The following is a 14,451-nucleotide window of genomic DNA, read 5'->3' on the forward strand; positions in this document are numbered from 1 at the left end:
AATGAATACATCTGATTTTATTTCCCACTATCTCCAATCTCTATAACTGCTCAAATTCTCACTATCTCAACGATTTTATGAAACTACTTAAATAACCATAAGTTTTTACTCTTCGCAATCACCAACACTACTCTATTCTTTTTCTTTTGACACTACTCTGCTCTACTATCCTAATAAAACACCAAAATGTCTATAATTTTGAGGGTTCATTTGGTGAATCATTGTGTCAATTTCATTAATATTTAATGGGAACATTGTGTAAGTATTGTCTACAGTTCTCTTATATTGAATTGTGATTAAATATTTATATATCAGTTTAACACTTTTTCGAAATTCACAGACAAAACCAATGAAGATTACGATGAATACTGTGAACACTATCAACATTTATTGGAGTCTATACATTGTTTTCGAACAAGTTTTTTTTATTTTATTTTATTTTATTTTTATTTTATTTTATTTTGTTTTCGAACAGGTTTCTTTCTGTTGCTTATTTTGTTGGATCTGTAATCCATCTCAAGCAATTTTTGTACATGAATCTCTTTGTATATTTACTTTATTTAATTTTTCAATATTTTAACAGGGTCAAAGCTGTCAGTAGGAGAAGGAAATCAAAATTGTTGTTTGTGGTTTTGAGTAGAAGTTTATCAAAGGTAGAAAGAGCTTCCTCTGGGACTTCCTCGAATGATACAATTTTTAGATAAAAATGGGTTAACATGCCGAGCACAAACACACAATTCACAGCGTTACCAAATATTTCCCTTAACCTTTTTTTTTCTTTCCTTTTCTAAAACGGCCATGTGAACTCTGGGTCTGTGGCAGTGGCAGCTCATATGATTAGTTTTTTTTTTTTTGTAAAAGCTCATGGATTAGTTTAGTTATTTAAAATTAAACATTAGCATGTGTTTCTTATAACTTTGATTTCTAATTGCATCTTAAGTTGTTTTGAAAGTAAAACAAAAACAAAAGGACGAAAAGTGTCTATACTTATTATGAGATTTAATTTTTTAGTGGCTTAAGATCCGCGCCTTGCATAGAAAAAGTGATCTAAACTATATTTATGAATGATGTGCTACGAAAAGTATCAAATAAAGGAGAAGCACGAAGCCATAACTTTATTGAATGATGTGATTTTAGGCTGCTGTTTTTTTTTTTGCTTAAGGTAGTTGTGAGACTTTTGAGATGGATATCTCTAATGTATTGTGAGGTAGTTGTGGCTTTATCAATGGCACATTTATAAATTAGCTAATATCCGCAAGTTTAATGTAGAGGAATTTTCGGTATAATTTCTTAATTAGACATAACAAATTAGGAAATTTTCAATATAAAACAAATTTTCTGGTCAAAGAAAACGAATTTAAATTGAATATACAATATACAGTTATCATTATGATAAGAACCTGCACATAAACTTTAACATTTGCCTTTTTACAAATAAGCTTGCACACCAAGTTTTAACATTAATTCAAACAGTCCTTTTAAGTGAGACTTGCAAATAATTCAAATTTTCTAACAATTAATATTACCCAAAAAAGTAGGTTTCTATGTTATTCATACACTTTAAAACACAAACAGCATATCGTCCAGTGATTATACAACCAATATGTGTTAGATACCTTACATTGGTGAAGTGTATTGTGTTATTTTGATCAACTAAATATAGCTATATTTAGAATTAGAAGTATCTGCAACTAAAAATTGCTTTAGCATTCATCGGTCAGCAATTCAGCATTAATAACTGGTTTTATATGATTGTTCTAGCAAAGTAACCTTGGCTGACATGCCAATTTTAATACCGACTGTTGATCAAATGATTATGAAAATGGCTAAAAGTAGAACTACAACTGCGTTCACCAGACATCATAAATTAGGAATTTGAGAATATATATGATTGGTGAGTCAGGTGAAACAATAGGCGAACATGCCAATTTTGTTGTGTTATATTCGTCAAATGATTATGGCCATGATTAGTTATATGCCAGTCAGCCAGTTAAATTATGCATATGTAATAATTTTAAGGATTATAAAGTGGAAAATATTTTTTGTAGGTACAATTTAGGTTCAAAGTATAAGAGAGAGACGGCAGTGAAGTGACTATCGAACCCAATACAAGTTCAACGAATCTGATAAATCGCCAATTTACACATATTACACTACATAGCATTTTGTATTAATTGAAATGATTCATAAATGTGTAAACAATTTTGGTCGGGCCAACAAATTTTAGACAATGGTTTTTTTGTAATTATTCTAGTAATTAAAGGGTGTTTCTATAATTAGGCTGAGAATGCATAAAAGTATACACCTAATCAATGACACCATGTAAATAACTTTGCAAAATAAAGGTTACTCTTTTGCCAATGTTCCTCAATTAAATATTTAAGGGATAAAGTTAATATAATTCATATTTTGCCAACTATCGAAATATATTTATTTATAAATGGCTAAGTTCATAATCTACTGTAGATTAACTCATACGACCCCGCCACTTAACGGATTCAAAACTTCATGCCCATACGGCCATACCCTCCTCAATCCTCATGATGGAATAGGTTGAGTTTAGTATGCGTGCATGACCCTTTTTGAGTATTGACAATATAATTTAAACCGATCAAGAAAGCGAATACTAAATTAGATTATTGAATCAGGTTAAGATCATGATACAATGAAGCTTTCAGTGAACAATATTATTACATAAGATTTTGATAATGTAACATATACATTATATAATTATTTTATAAATACTTGAAACTCAACAAGCAGGATAAGCTACACTACAAGCTGCTATGACCTTGTGAGCATTTGGGGTTTTAAAACAATGACCAAATGCTGGATTTTTCATGTAACTACAGAGACACGACTCTTGTTCTTTCAGTTTTCCGCAACATTCTGTCGATGGATTACTTCCGGTTAGTCCTGCTGGCGTGCATGGTTTAAGTTCTGCCGGGACGCATGCCACTTTTATCCCCTCTTCCACGGTTGCGTCGGTCCAAGCCAAAGACGACACAAGGGCTATCACAAATGAAATGCATATCGCTCCTGTGAACTTCATGTTTTGTAACCTTAGTGACTCTTTTTGAACTAGTTCTAAGTAATTTTTGATTTCTTAAAAAATGTTTGAGATGTTGATTTTGAGGTGTTGATGGTCAAGCTATTATATAGGTGAAGATTGGATTAAAGTTTGCAATAACATGATTTATTTCTGTCATTTTTAATTAATTTTTGAAGGAATCCACACTCACACACATTTTATTTTGATAATATATCAGAGATGTTAGCAATTTATTTAAAAGAAAACTACATTAATATAAAATATCAGATTTGCATTAATTCATATATATTAACTGAAAATATTTAAACAAGAAAAATGGAAAGGTATTTATCTATGATAAAACTAAAATTATTGATGCACATGTATATATTAGAACATCTGCATCTATGATATCTAAATAGATATCTAAACAGTAAAAAATTAAAATAAACAAAAAAAGAAATGAAATATAATCCATGAGATATTTTAAAAACACATAGACTCATATTACACTTGTCAAAATTTATATTAATTTAGATTTTTCCATTAATTAACATTTTTTTAACAACATTAACTTGTAGTTTATTAATTTATAATAAAATATTAGTATATTTGCAAGATACTCAAAGAAATATCTCACTTTTAACAGTGCTCTTAGATTTGATATGAAAAAATAATTATACTTTTGATAATGTTCAAAACTTACTTTTAAATAAAATTGTTTGAAAAAAAAAGAATCAGTAGTTATTGTGATTTTTTCACATTTAAACAGAAAGGACATCAGTAAATATTTTGGAAAAATAAAATTGAATATATGAAATCTTACTAGCTAGTTGGAGAAGGCTAAAAGCTTTTTTCGACGGAGCAGAGGATATGTTTTTTGCGTCTGAACTTGGTGTCCTTCAATGTATTGACCAAAGGGTGTTTTGATAAATGCGTCTGGAAAGATGCATGCAAAGTGTTCAATGAAATGCTCGAGAGGGAAGTGCAACCTACCGTAGTGATAAAACCAGATGTTATGATCTATAACATTATGGTTAATCATCTTTGTAGCGAAGGTAGAGGCCCCTGAGGGGGTACAGGACACTGAAGGAAATGGAGATGAAAAGTTGTGAGCCAAATGCAGCTACATACCGTATGATGGTTGACTATTTTGAATCCAATGCTTGCAGCAAGCAGACACTCTCCCACACCTGCAACGCTTGTGTGTTTGGTTGATGGGCTGGTTAAATGAGTCATAACTTGGATCATGCTTGCTTTGTGTTAGAGGTGATTGGAAAGAAAAATTTAAGCTTTGTGTCTAGTGCTTGGGAAAGTCTACTCTGTGATCTCTGTATTAAGGATGGAGGGTTTTGTTGTGAAGCTTTGTTAGAAGTGATTTCTACCTAACCAATGACCTCTTAAAGGTGAAATTCTCATACTTGTTTATTCCTGATTTGAAATAGAATAGGGTGGATGAGTTTAATTTCCTTCCTTAGAAAAAAATTGCAGGCTTAACTTATTACTTTTAGACTTGAAATTTTAAATTTTTTGCTAATTCATGCAGTAAGACTTCTAGTAAATTTCAAGATCTTGTGGTGAAATTATAGCTGATTTTTTTTTTGGGTTTGTTTCATCTTTTTTATGTTTTTTCCTGCTCTAAACCAAACCACCACATAATGGAAACATACTCTGCTTCATCAACTCCATCTTTTTCCATCAAGAATTTGGCTTCATTTCATTTATATAAGCTCGTTCTGAATCAGTCCAGAAAAGTAGAAACATTTCAGCTCAAATTCAAATTAATAGTCTTAGTCTCTGATATTTTTCCTTGTCAATGACAGGCTGCAAGATACTCTTCGTCATGGTTTTAGCTCTTGCCATGGCTTTTGTCTCGGCCGCTCGTCTTCTTAATGAAGAAGAAGATCTTGGATTAGTCCCTATGCCTACCACAAGTCCTAGTCCATTACCAACTACTGGTTCAGGCTCCTTCGCCAGTGCTAGTTCAGGGCCTGCAACTGGTATCACTTCAGGTACTGGTCTAGCCTCAGGTGGTTCCTTGACTACTTTAACTGGCTCCGGACCTCTACCAACCACTGGTTCTGGTTCTTTACCGGTTGCCAGTTCAGGTCCCTTGCCCACTACTGGCACTGGTTCTCTACCAACCACCGGTTCTGGTCCTTTTCCGGTTGCTAGTTCTGGTCCTTTGCCTGGTGCTGGTTCAGGGCCTTCGCCGACTGTTGGTTCAGGTGCCACACGGGTGGTTCAGTTCCCGACCACACTCTGGTTTTCTTTATGCACGACATACTCGGTGGCTCAAATCCAACAGCCAGAGCTGTGACTGGAGTCGTTGCAAACCCAGCTCTCAGTGGCCCACTTCCATTTGCCAAGCCCAATGGCGCAAACCTCCCTGTCAACAACGGCGTTCCATCAAACAATAACAACAACGGGATCCTAACTAACAACAACGTCCCTCTACTCATCGGGCTGGGCGGAACCACTTCCAGCATTCTACAGAGCGACGGTAACAACCTCTTGAACGGTCTCCCCGTGGCCAACGGTGGTCAGCTCCCATCGGGTTCGTCTCTCCAGATGCTCATGTTTGGAACAATGACGGTGATGGACAACGAGCTAACCGAAGGGCATGAACTCGGGTCAGGTCTGCTTGGCAAAGCCCAGGGCTTCTATGTGGCCAGCGCCGTGGATGGAACCAGCCAGACAATGGCTTTCACGGCCATGTTTGAGAGTGGTGGTTATGAAGATAGCATAAGTTTCTTCGGTGTACATAGAACGGCTGCATCAGAGTCTCATCTTGGTGTTATGGGTGGTACAGGGAAGTATGTGAATGCCAGAGGCTACGCCATTGTCAAAACATTTACAGGTGGCACCGGGAACACACAGCAGCCGCACCAGTTCACAGATGGGCTAGAGACAGTTCTGGAGTGTACCGTTTATCTTTCTTACTAGTTTTTTTTTCTTTCTTGTCCTCTATTACTGAAGTTTGTTGCGCTCTTTCATATTTGTCATCTTAATATGTAACAACCTATTAGTATGGCAACAAATCATCTTTAATTAGGAGTTAACTATTTTTGAATTAAAACAAAAAAAGGAAGAAAAAGAGGGAAGACCAGCGTGGACATTACGACCGAGTGGAACTGAACTAACGGCTCCAACAAGGCAAGCTTTACCCGCCAAAACAAACAAAACAAAGGTTTCAAATAAATAACCCCATACCGTGCGACAAATTATTATCTTCAAGATTAAAAACAAATGGTTCTCTTAAAACCTTCTGCGTTTTCAAAATCACCTAAGCCTCTTCCACAGCAAGGCGGCTTCTCCGACTCTCTGATCGGTGATACTGTCGAGGCAGCTGATGCTTTTGTAAGCCAATGGGTCTCACCACACCTCTACGATTCTTCTTCCACTTCCTGCAGCCTCTCTTCCCTTTTCTCCGCGGAGAACCGCGGAGAAGGAAGACGCTTCCTCGACGTCCTGGCCAAGTTACATTACGCTATACAGAGCGCCGGTTTGGTGAATCCGGACTCCGCTAAGCTTTCTCAAGCACGTGATCTGATGCAGACGGCTATGAAGTATTTGGAGAAGGAGTTTTATCGCGTTTTGAAATCGAACCGCCGATTTTTTGATTCAGAATCTATCTCTAGTTTGTCTAGTAACGAGAATGTAGAAGGAGATGCTGATGCTATCGAGGATTTGAAGATGATTGCGAACTGCATGATCTCATCCGGTTACGAGAAAGATTGTGTTAAGATTTATAAGAAACTCAGAAGAAAGATGATCGTCGAGGCCTTGTCTAACCTAGGATTCGAGAAGCTAACATCTGCGCAGATGCAGAAGCTAGAATGGGAGATTCTCGAGAAGAAGATCAAAGGTTGGGTGAGGCTTGCTAAAGTAGCATTCGTCACGCTCTTTAATGGAGAACGAATCCTCTGCGATCGAATCTTCTCCACATCCTCCTCTTCCTCATCCGTCTCCATCGCTGAGTCTACCTTCGTCGAGATTACGCTGCAGAGCGCGTTGAAACTCTTTATCTTCCCGATAACCGTCGCGAAATGCAAGAAGACAGCAGAGAAAATCTTTCCCACGCTCGACGTTTACCAGACGATCTTGCACGTTATTCCCCAAATCGAGCAGATCTTCAGCTATGATTCAACCGCCTGCGTGCGATCGCAGGCGGCTGAATCTCTGGAGAAGCTCGGAGAGTCCGTGAACGCGATGATGATCGAGTTCCAATCGTCGATCACGAAAGAGTCTTCCAAATCGCCGATTCCATGTGGGGGAGTCCATCAGCTCACGAGGTACGTGATGAACTTCATCGTCTTCCTCGCGGATTACAGCGACTCGCTCACCGCCATTATCAAGGACAAGGAATCCTCGTTGCCTTTACCGGAGGATTACTATAATAACAGCAACAACAACGAAGAGAATCCAGGAAACGCTGGCTCTCCGATGGCAGCGAGGCTCGCGTGGCTGATACTCGTCTTGCTCTGCAAAATCGACGCCAAATCTCGTCTCTACAGCGACGCGGCGCTCTCGTATCTCTTCCTCGCCAACAACCTCCACTATGTCTTGATCAAGGTGCGTACGTCGAACCTCAAGGTCGTTCTGGGAGACGACTGGGTGGCGAATCACGAGGTTAAGGTGACTCAGTACCTCGAGAAGTACGAGAAAATGGCCTGGGGAGATGTGATCGCGTCGCTCCCGGGGGTTTCGACGGCGGCAGCGAAAGCGGAGGAGGCTTTGAGACGGTTCAACAAGGCGTTTGAGGAGACGTACAAGAAGCATAAGAATTGGGTCGTACCCGACCCGAAATTGAGAGACGAGATCAAAGCGTCTATAGCGAGTAAGCTCATGGGCGGGTATACGGGTTTCTATAAGAAGTATCCGGTCGGATCTTCGGATATTGTCAGATTTACCCCTGAAGATCTCAATGGTTACATATCCGACTTGTATATCGGCTTGAGAGGATCCGTGCCCGTATCCACAAACTAAAACGTCTTTGGATCCGGATATTGCTCAATGTAAAAGCCCAAATCACTGTGTTGTGAATAATGTAGAAATGATATTCAAATTGTCAACGAATCATGACCTGATTCTGGGCAAAATAAAGCCCATGAAATATCAGCGTTAGGCTTCAAATCGGAATAAATAAATATTGTAATAATTATCAGCTGTAATTATATTTATTTATTACATTTTTTTAAGAAAATCTTGTAATGTTATAAAACATTATTTATCACACAACATTAATATTGAGAAAAAACATTACATTTGGGTCCTAAATTTAAATTTTGATTTAGGCGTTCAAAATATCTGGGCCAACCCTGCAAGGCTGCAACAAATGAGAACGTATGTGTTTGTATGAATTCAGTAAAGGCTAATACTTTTATTTTGTGATGTTTACCATTTTATAAGCTACACTAACGGTTTTCATTGCAGTTGGAAGCTATCACAACCGTAGAGCAAATTCTGGTTTTAACATATTTTTAGTTTCTGAAAAGTTTCTTGCTAAGTCAATAAATCAATACTATTAAAAGGGAAAGAGTCCTAAAAAAATCTACTTAAAACAAGTCATAGTTGGACCATTTCATTTAACTTGAATTCCTATTATTTTTCATACTACTAACTTTTAATTATTCTTCATTGGCAAATTAGTCATAAAAAAATGGTACTAACCTAATTCTCTACGTATACATTTACTATATACGCATTATTCCATCATAATTATTTTGTGCTATTATTAAATAATGTTCACCCTATATTTGTATTTATGGTTACTTGTGATTTATTTAATAGTTAATACCTTCGGAGATTATAAACAAAATACAATATCCATGGTAAAAAATTGCATCTTTTACAGAGATCAACCATTATTTTATACCAACCTTATTAACTAAATTGATTTTATTAACCCATGTAATATATATGAACACTTCAACATTATCATGATGTTTGTAACTTAATATTCCATGTTGGTTGTATTATTTAATACCAAACCAGTTCCTATACGAATCCATAGTATGATTATGGTCTACATAAAACGGGTTCAATCTTTCCATCTGTTGTATTTTCAGAAAATTGTTATTTATTTTGTGTTATGTTAGATATTTAGGCTAACCAATTATAAATCGGTTAGTGATAACTTCTAAGAACTTTGAAAACACTTTGTTATTTATTAACACTATATCAATACTTTAAAATAGGTTAGCAGTAGAATTGTGTTTCAGAACAAAATCTACTTATTTAAAAACATAATATTATTTTGAAAATAGTTTTGATACTATGTGTTATATTAAACATTGTTATATATATATATTTGAATTAAATAATTATATACATAAATTATACTTTTGGTTAACTAAATTATTTATCAACCAAATAAAAATATTCGGGTAATTAAAGTTTTCGTGTTATCTGGTTTATAAATAGTATTTTTAGGATATTTGGTTATTTAAAAATTGAATGCAATTAATATTTTTAAATATATAATTTTTATTTAAAAATTCAGGTACTCATTTGGTTCTCGGTTCAGTTTCAATTTTTCAGTCATAGATATACGATTTGCAATTCAGTTCAGTTTTGGTTTATCAGTTTGGTACGGTTTGATCCGTGATTTTGGATAAATGTGCTAAAACTTATACACTATCTTATACAGAAATTCGTTTAAAATATATTTAATTACAAAAACAAACCCGCGCTTTCAAAGCGCGGGTCAAGATCTAGTATTTCTTAAACTTTTGGAAGTAATTATAATTAAACCAATAATCAATGGAAAAACAATATTAATTTAGTAAAAATAGGTAAATATATTTAGTATTTTAATTTGAAAATATACTGTAGATAATGATAGTTGACCGACAAATATATTTCAATCATTCGCCCACAACAATAGAGTTACTCTAGATAACAAATAAAAAGGAATTGTGGTTGGGAAGTAAACTAGTTAGTTGAATAAGTCTTTACAGATCAAGTTATCTTAATATTCCGTATGCAAACATATGAGGTATATACCAGTTTGTTCGATGTATCTGCCGTAGTCATACATTTTCAGATATGTCATTTATAAAAAGTGATTCAAGTCAAGGGTTATAGGATAACGTGCTATCTTTATAGAACCATAGTTTATGTCTTCTTTGTCCACGGTTTGCCTGCATTAAAACATTGTCTCACTGTCTATCTAATTCCTCCCATCAGAACATGATTTAGTTACGATGTTTCTGTGAGTATTATCATTCCATTTTCTTAATAAAAGGAGACTTATGTTTATGTGAGTATTATCTAATTCCACCCATCAGAACCTTAACTTTCAAGGTTGATCAATTATTTAAAGTTTTCATCTGTCCATTTTCTTAATAAAAATCGAATTGGCAGTTTTAGTTTCTTTGGATAAACTCAAGAAAAATCAAACTTAAGTACTAGTAAATGATAATGAAATGACCAACAAACTAAAAACAGCGGCAAACATTAAATTCACCATTATTAGTAATAGCGTCTAGCTAGACTACTCTTAATGCTATCACAAAAGTAAACGCGTGATCGCTATTGACAGCGTAATGTGTCTACTACATAAACGGTTATATATTGTTTTGTAAGATATTTTAGAAGATTAAGATTCAACTATTATTGGATGCTAGATTGTTTGTTGAATGAGTCAAACTTTTCCCATACCAAAATTACAATAACCTTCCTTACGTAGTTGCGTAACTAAAAGAGGAGATGGTTTTGAATGTGAATTGGTTTATCAGTTATAAAAGGAAAGGACGTATGTACACGCAAATGGTGTGAGTAAGCGTTGGATGATGGCTTTGTAGTAAAGGGAGAGTTGACGTAATTAAGTTGTTGGAGGTTGAGATAAGCTTGTCGACTCACAACACTCTCACATTTTTTTTTTTCACAACACTCTCACTTGTATCCTAAAAGTTCATGATTTCCTAAACCTTCTTCATACTCACAGCTCACCCAATTCTATTTATTGCTCTTTCATCTACAACCTCAACATTTTTATATAAAACCAATACAATATAAAATTAAAAAATTGTGGTATTTATGTAACTATATTATAGAATTTTCTATACTTTCAGTTGAAATTACGTGTAATCAGATACTTTAGGGTTTTCTTATTATGGAAGTTACTTTGTAATTTAAAAAAAAATCATAGAAAAGTATATATATGATGGCTTGAAAAGTCAGACAAAGTTTTTCTCCACTGGATTTGTATATAATATTACATCCACATCAATGTACCATCAATATCATGACATTGTTCAAGATTTCAACCATAAACAATGTACTTCTATCTTTTGCTTCTCCGAGTATTGGCAACTAAAACTAAAGTCTTATATTAGTCCAGAAGCTGTGTTTGACTGAACAAGTGATTTTACGATTCACATGATTTCATAGTACGTGCTACAAGACACGGTCACGTACGAGTGTAACTCGCAAAGATGGACCATTCTCCCTTAGTTAACAATACCACATCGTATGTAAATACTCAGAGTTCTAGAATCTAATCTTTTGTGTAACCTTGGATTCACTAAGTCAACTATGTGATACAAAATATATGGCCAGCTTGTGGATTGGCATATATGTTCTACATATACTAGACTGTACGTATGAAAATTTAATAAATAATTAAATAGACAGAACATGTGAAGTCCATCGTCCACTTTGTACATCCACATCAATGTGCCACCTTATTGTTATCAATTTTCTCAGCACCAGTCTGTGCTTGTCAGTAAACTTTTCAAATTAAACTGTACCCCACACCAATGGCATTGACTCTTTTTGGACAGCATGAGTTGTCAATAAAAGAGACCTGTCTTTTCCTGTTTCATTGTCCTCTTATATATCCCCACAACAATCTTGGCTAACATCTTCATGCAGTTTTAAATACACTACTTCTTCTTTAACCCAGAGTTTCTTTTTCTTTTCTTTTTTAAATGGATATTCTCTGTATCCTCTCTTCTCTTCTCATTCTTTACCTAATCTTCAAGATCTGGAAACACATAGATTCCAAAAGAGATCAAAACTGCTACATCTTGGACTATCAATGCCACAAACCTTCAGATGATCGTATGCTGAGTACTCAAATCAGCGGTGAGATCATCCGTCGAAACAAACACCTTAGACTCAACGAGTATAAGTTCCTCCTCAAAGCCATTGTTAGTTCAGGAATCGGAGAGCAAACCTACGCACCACGTATCTACTTTGAAGGACGTGAAGAGTCTCCTACCATACAAGACGCTCTCTCGGAGATGGAAGAGTTTTACATTGACACAATCGAGAAACTCCTAAAGAGAAACAAACTCAAACCTAAGGACATCGACGTACTCGTGGTCAACGTCTCCATGCTCAACTCAACACCTTCTCTATCCGCAAGAATCATTAAACATTACAAAATGAGAGAAGACGTGAAGGTTTTCAACTTGACGGCGATGGGATGTAGCGCGAGTGTTATCTCTATAGATATTGTCAAAAACATTTTCAAAACGTACAAGAACAAGCTTGCTCTTGTTGTAACGTCCGAGTCACTTAGTCCTAATTGGTACAGCGGAAACAACCGGTCTATGATCCTTGCTAACTGCTTGTTCCGCTCCGGTGGCTGCGCGGTTCTTTTGACCAACAAGCGTTGTCTAAGCGGTAGAGCCATGTTTAAGCTGAAGTGTTTGGTGAGAACGCACCATGGAGCAAGAGAGGACTCATTCAACGCGTGTGTTCAAAAAGAAGACGAGCTAGGCCGTGTCGGTGTCCACTTAGACAAGACTCTTCCAAAGGCAGCCACTCGTGCTTTCGTGGACAACCTCAAAGTCATCACTCCCAAGATTCTTCCCGTGACGGAGCTCTTTAGGTTTATGCTGTCTCTTCTCCTCAAGAAGCATCGTAGAAGCCCTAGCAAAGGCTCCACGTCCAACGTGGCTCAAGCAGCTCCAAAGGCGGGGATTAACTTCAAAACCGGTATTGACCATTTTTGCATTCACACGGGAGGCAAAGCGGTTATCGACGCGATTGGTTATAGTCTTGACTTAACCGAGTACGATCTTGAACCGGCGAGGATGACGCTACACCGGTTTGGGAACACGTCAGCGAGTAGCTTGTGGTATGTTTTGGGGTACATGGAAGCGAAGAAGAGGCTGAAGAGAGGAGATAGAGTGTTCATGATAAGCTTTGGTGCTGGTTTCAAGTGTAATAGCTGCGTTTGGGAAGTTGTGAGAGATCTTAGCGTTGGAGAATGTTTAGGGAATGTGTGGAACCATTGCATTGATCAGTACCCACCAAAGTCGTTGTTGAATCCTTTTCTTGAGAAGTATGGTTGGATTCGTGAAGAAGAAGATGCTGATACGTTCAAGTTCCGTACGTGAAGAAACTATGTGACAGTGTTTTTCTTGTAGTAATTTAAAGACATACAATTATTTTAAACCGTAAATCTGAAACAAAGGTGACTTGTGTCATTCTTTTTCTATTTTTAAAATTATTTGGATTATGTTTGGTTACGATTCTTTTTTTTTTCTTTTCAAATTGGATGACAAAGAAATTGTGGTATAGCTGTCTCATACCTTTTTTTTTTGTTTTTACAAGTTTTCAGTGTAATAAGGTATTTACTGTATTCATTTGGTGAACAGTAATACAATAAGAAAGCATCATATTGTAGTGTCAACTTCTTAAAAATTGTAAGCTGTTAGGACATTTAGTTAAAAAAATATATATATATGTCTTCTCTGTATTATTCGCTTTAGGAAGCCGTTCCTAAATCGAAGATCTTTAGGTAAAACACACATATATTAAAAAAAATTATCTAGTAAATTTCATTAAAATTATAAATTAATATTATTCAACCAATAATTACTAAATATAATTGGCTACACAAGTTTTAATAGAAATTATCTAATCTGAAACATCTTATATATTAAAATATCAAATTTCTTAAAACATTCTACATTTAGAAACAGGGAGTAAATAAAGCTTGTTATCAGTTGTCACACACATGTATGGTACTCCAACTTTAGTAGTTGTTTTTTTCAAACGTTAGCTGTTATAATATGACATTCTTGTCTGTCTTTTTATGCTAACTTCTTGTACTGTATTTTACTCATCTTTCAGTAATTATACGGCATATATTTTTTCAACAAATCAATTTGAAGTCAAATCTTTTCTTTTAATGATAAACTAAGTAAATAATGTATAAACATTGTTTGGAAATTTATATTAAAAATAATATTTAATCTTCTTTTCATGATTATGGATACTGGCCTTGTTCTCTGCATGAGGGCTATTTGTATATTTTTGTGTCAGCATTAGGAAATAACTATAATTTCTGGGGGGGAAGGTTCAAAAAGACTGTTTGGTGTGAACGCATTCAATCCGCATTTGCGTTCACCACCCGATTCTGGTCCCATATATTCTCAACCAGATTCACAAAATATAAA

The 14,451-nt window shown here is 35.5% G+C and overlaps 2 protein-coding genes and 1 pseudogene across 2 annotated transcripts; all 3 read left to right on the forward strand.

Annotated features, from left to right (window-relative positions):
- The first annotated feature begins 3,903 nt into the window (after positions 1 to 3,903).
- On the forward strand, positions 3,904 to 5,983 carry LOC106351213 (annotated as a pseudogene).
- Positions 5,984 to 6,258: 275 nt separating this feature from the next.
- On the forward strand, positions 6,259 to 8,528 carry LOC106351212 (exocyst complex component EXO70H1-like). The gene has a single exon (XM_013791025.3). It carries the CDS (start codon positions 6,281 to 6,283, stop codon positions 8,018 to 8,020), a length of 1,740 nt encoding a protein of 579 aa, XP_013646479.1. The 5' UTR covers positions 6,259 to 6,280; the 3' UTR covers positions 8,021 to 8,528.
- Positions 8,529 to 11,819: 3,291 nt separating this feature from the next.
- Positions 11,820 to 13,567, forward strand: LOC106346389 (3-ketoacyl-CoA synthase 3-like). Its single transcript, XM_013785701.3, has one exon. The coding sequence runs from the start codon at positions 11,968 to 11,970 to the stop codon at positions 13,384 to 13,386; it is 1,419 nt and encodes a 472-aa protein (XP_013641155.1). The 5' UTR covers positions 11,820 to 11,967; the 3' UTR covers positions 13,387 to 13,567.
- Positions 13,568 to 14,451: the final 884 nt, after the last annotated feature.

Source organism: Brassica napus, chromosome A6 (genome assembly GCF_020379485.1).
Source record: "Brassica napus cultivar Da-Ae chromosome A6, Da-Ae, whole genome shotgun sequence".
In the NCBI taxonomy this organism is placed as follows: Eukaryota; Viridiplantae; Streptophyta; class Magnoliopsida; order Brassicales; family Brassicaceae; genus Brassica; species Brassica napus.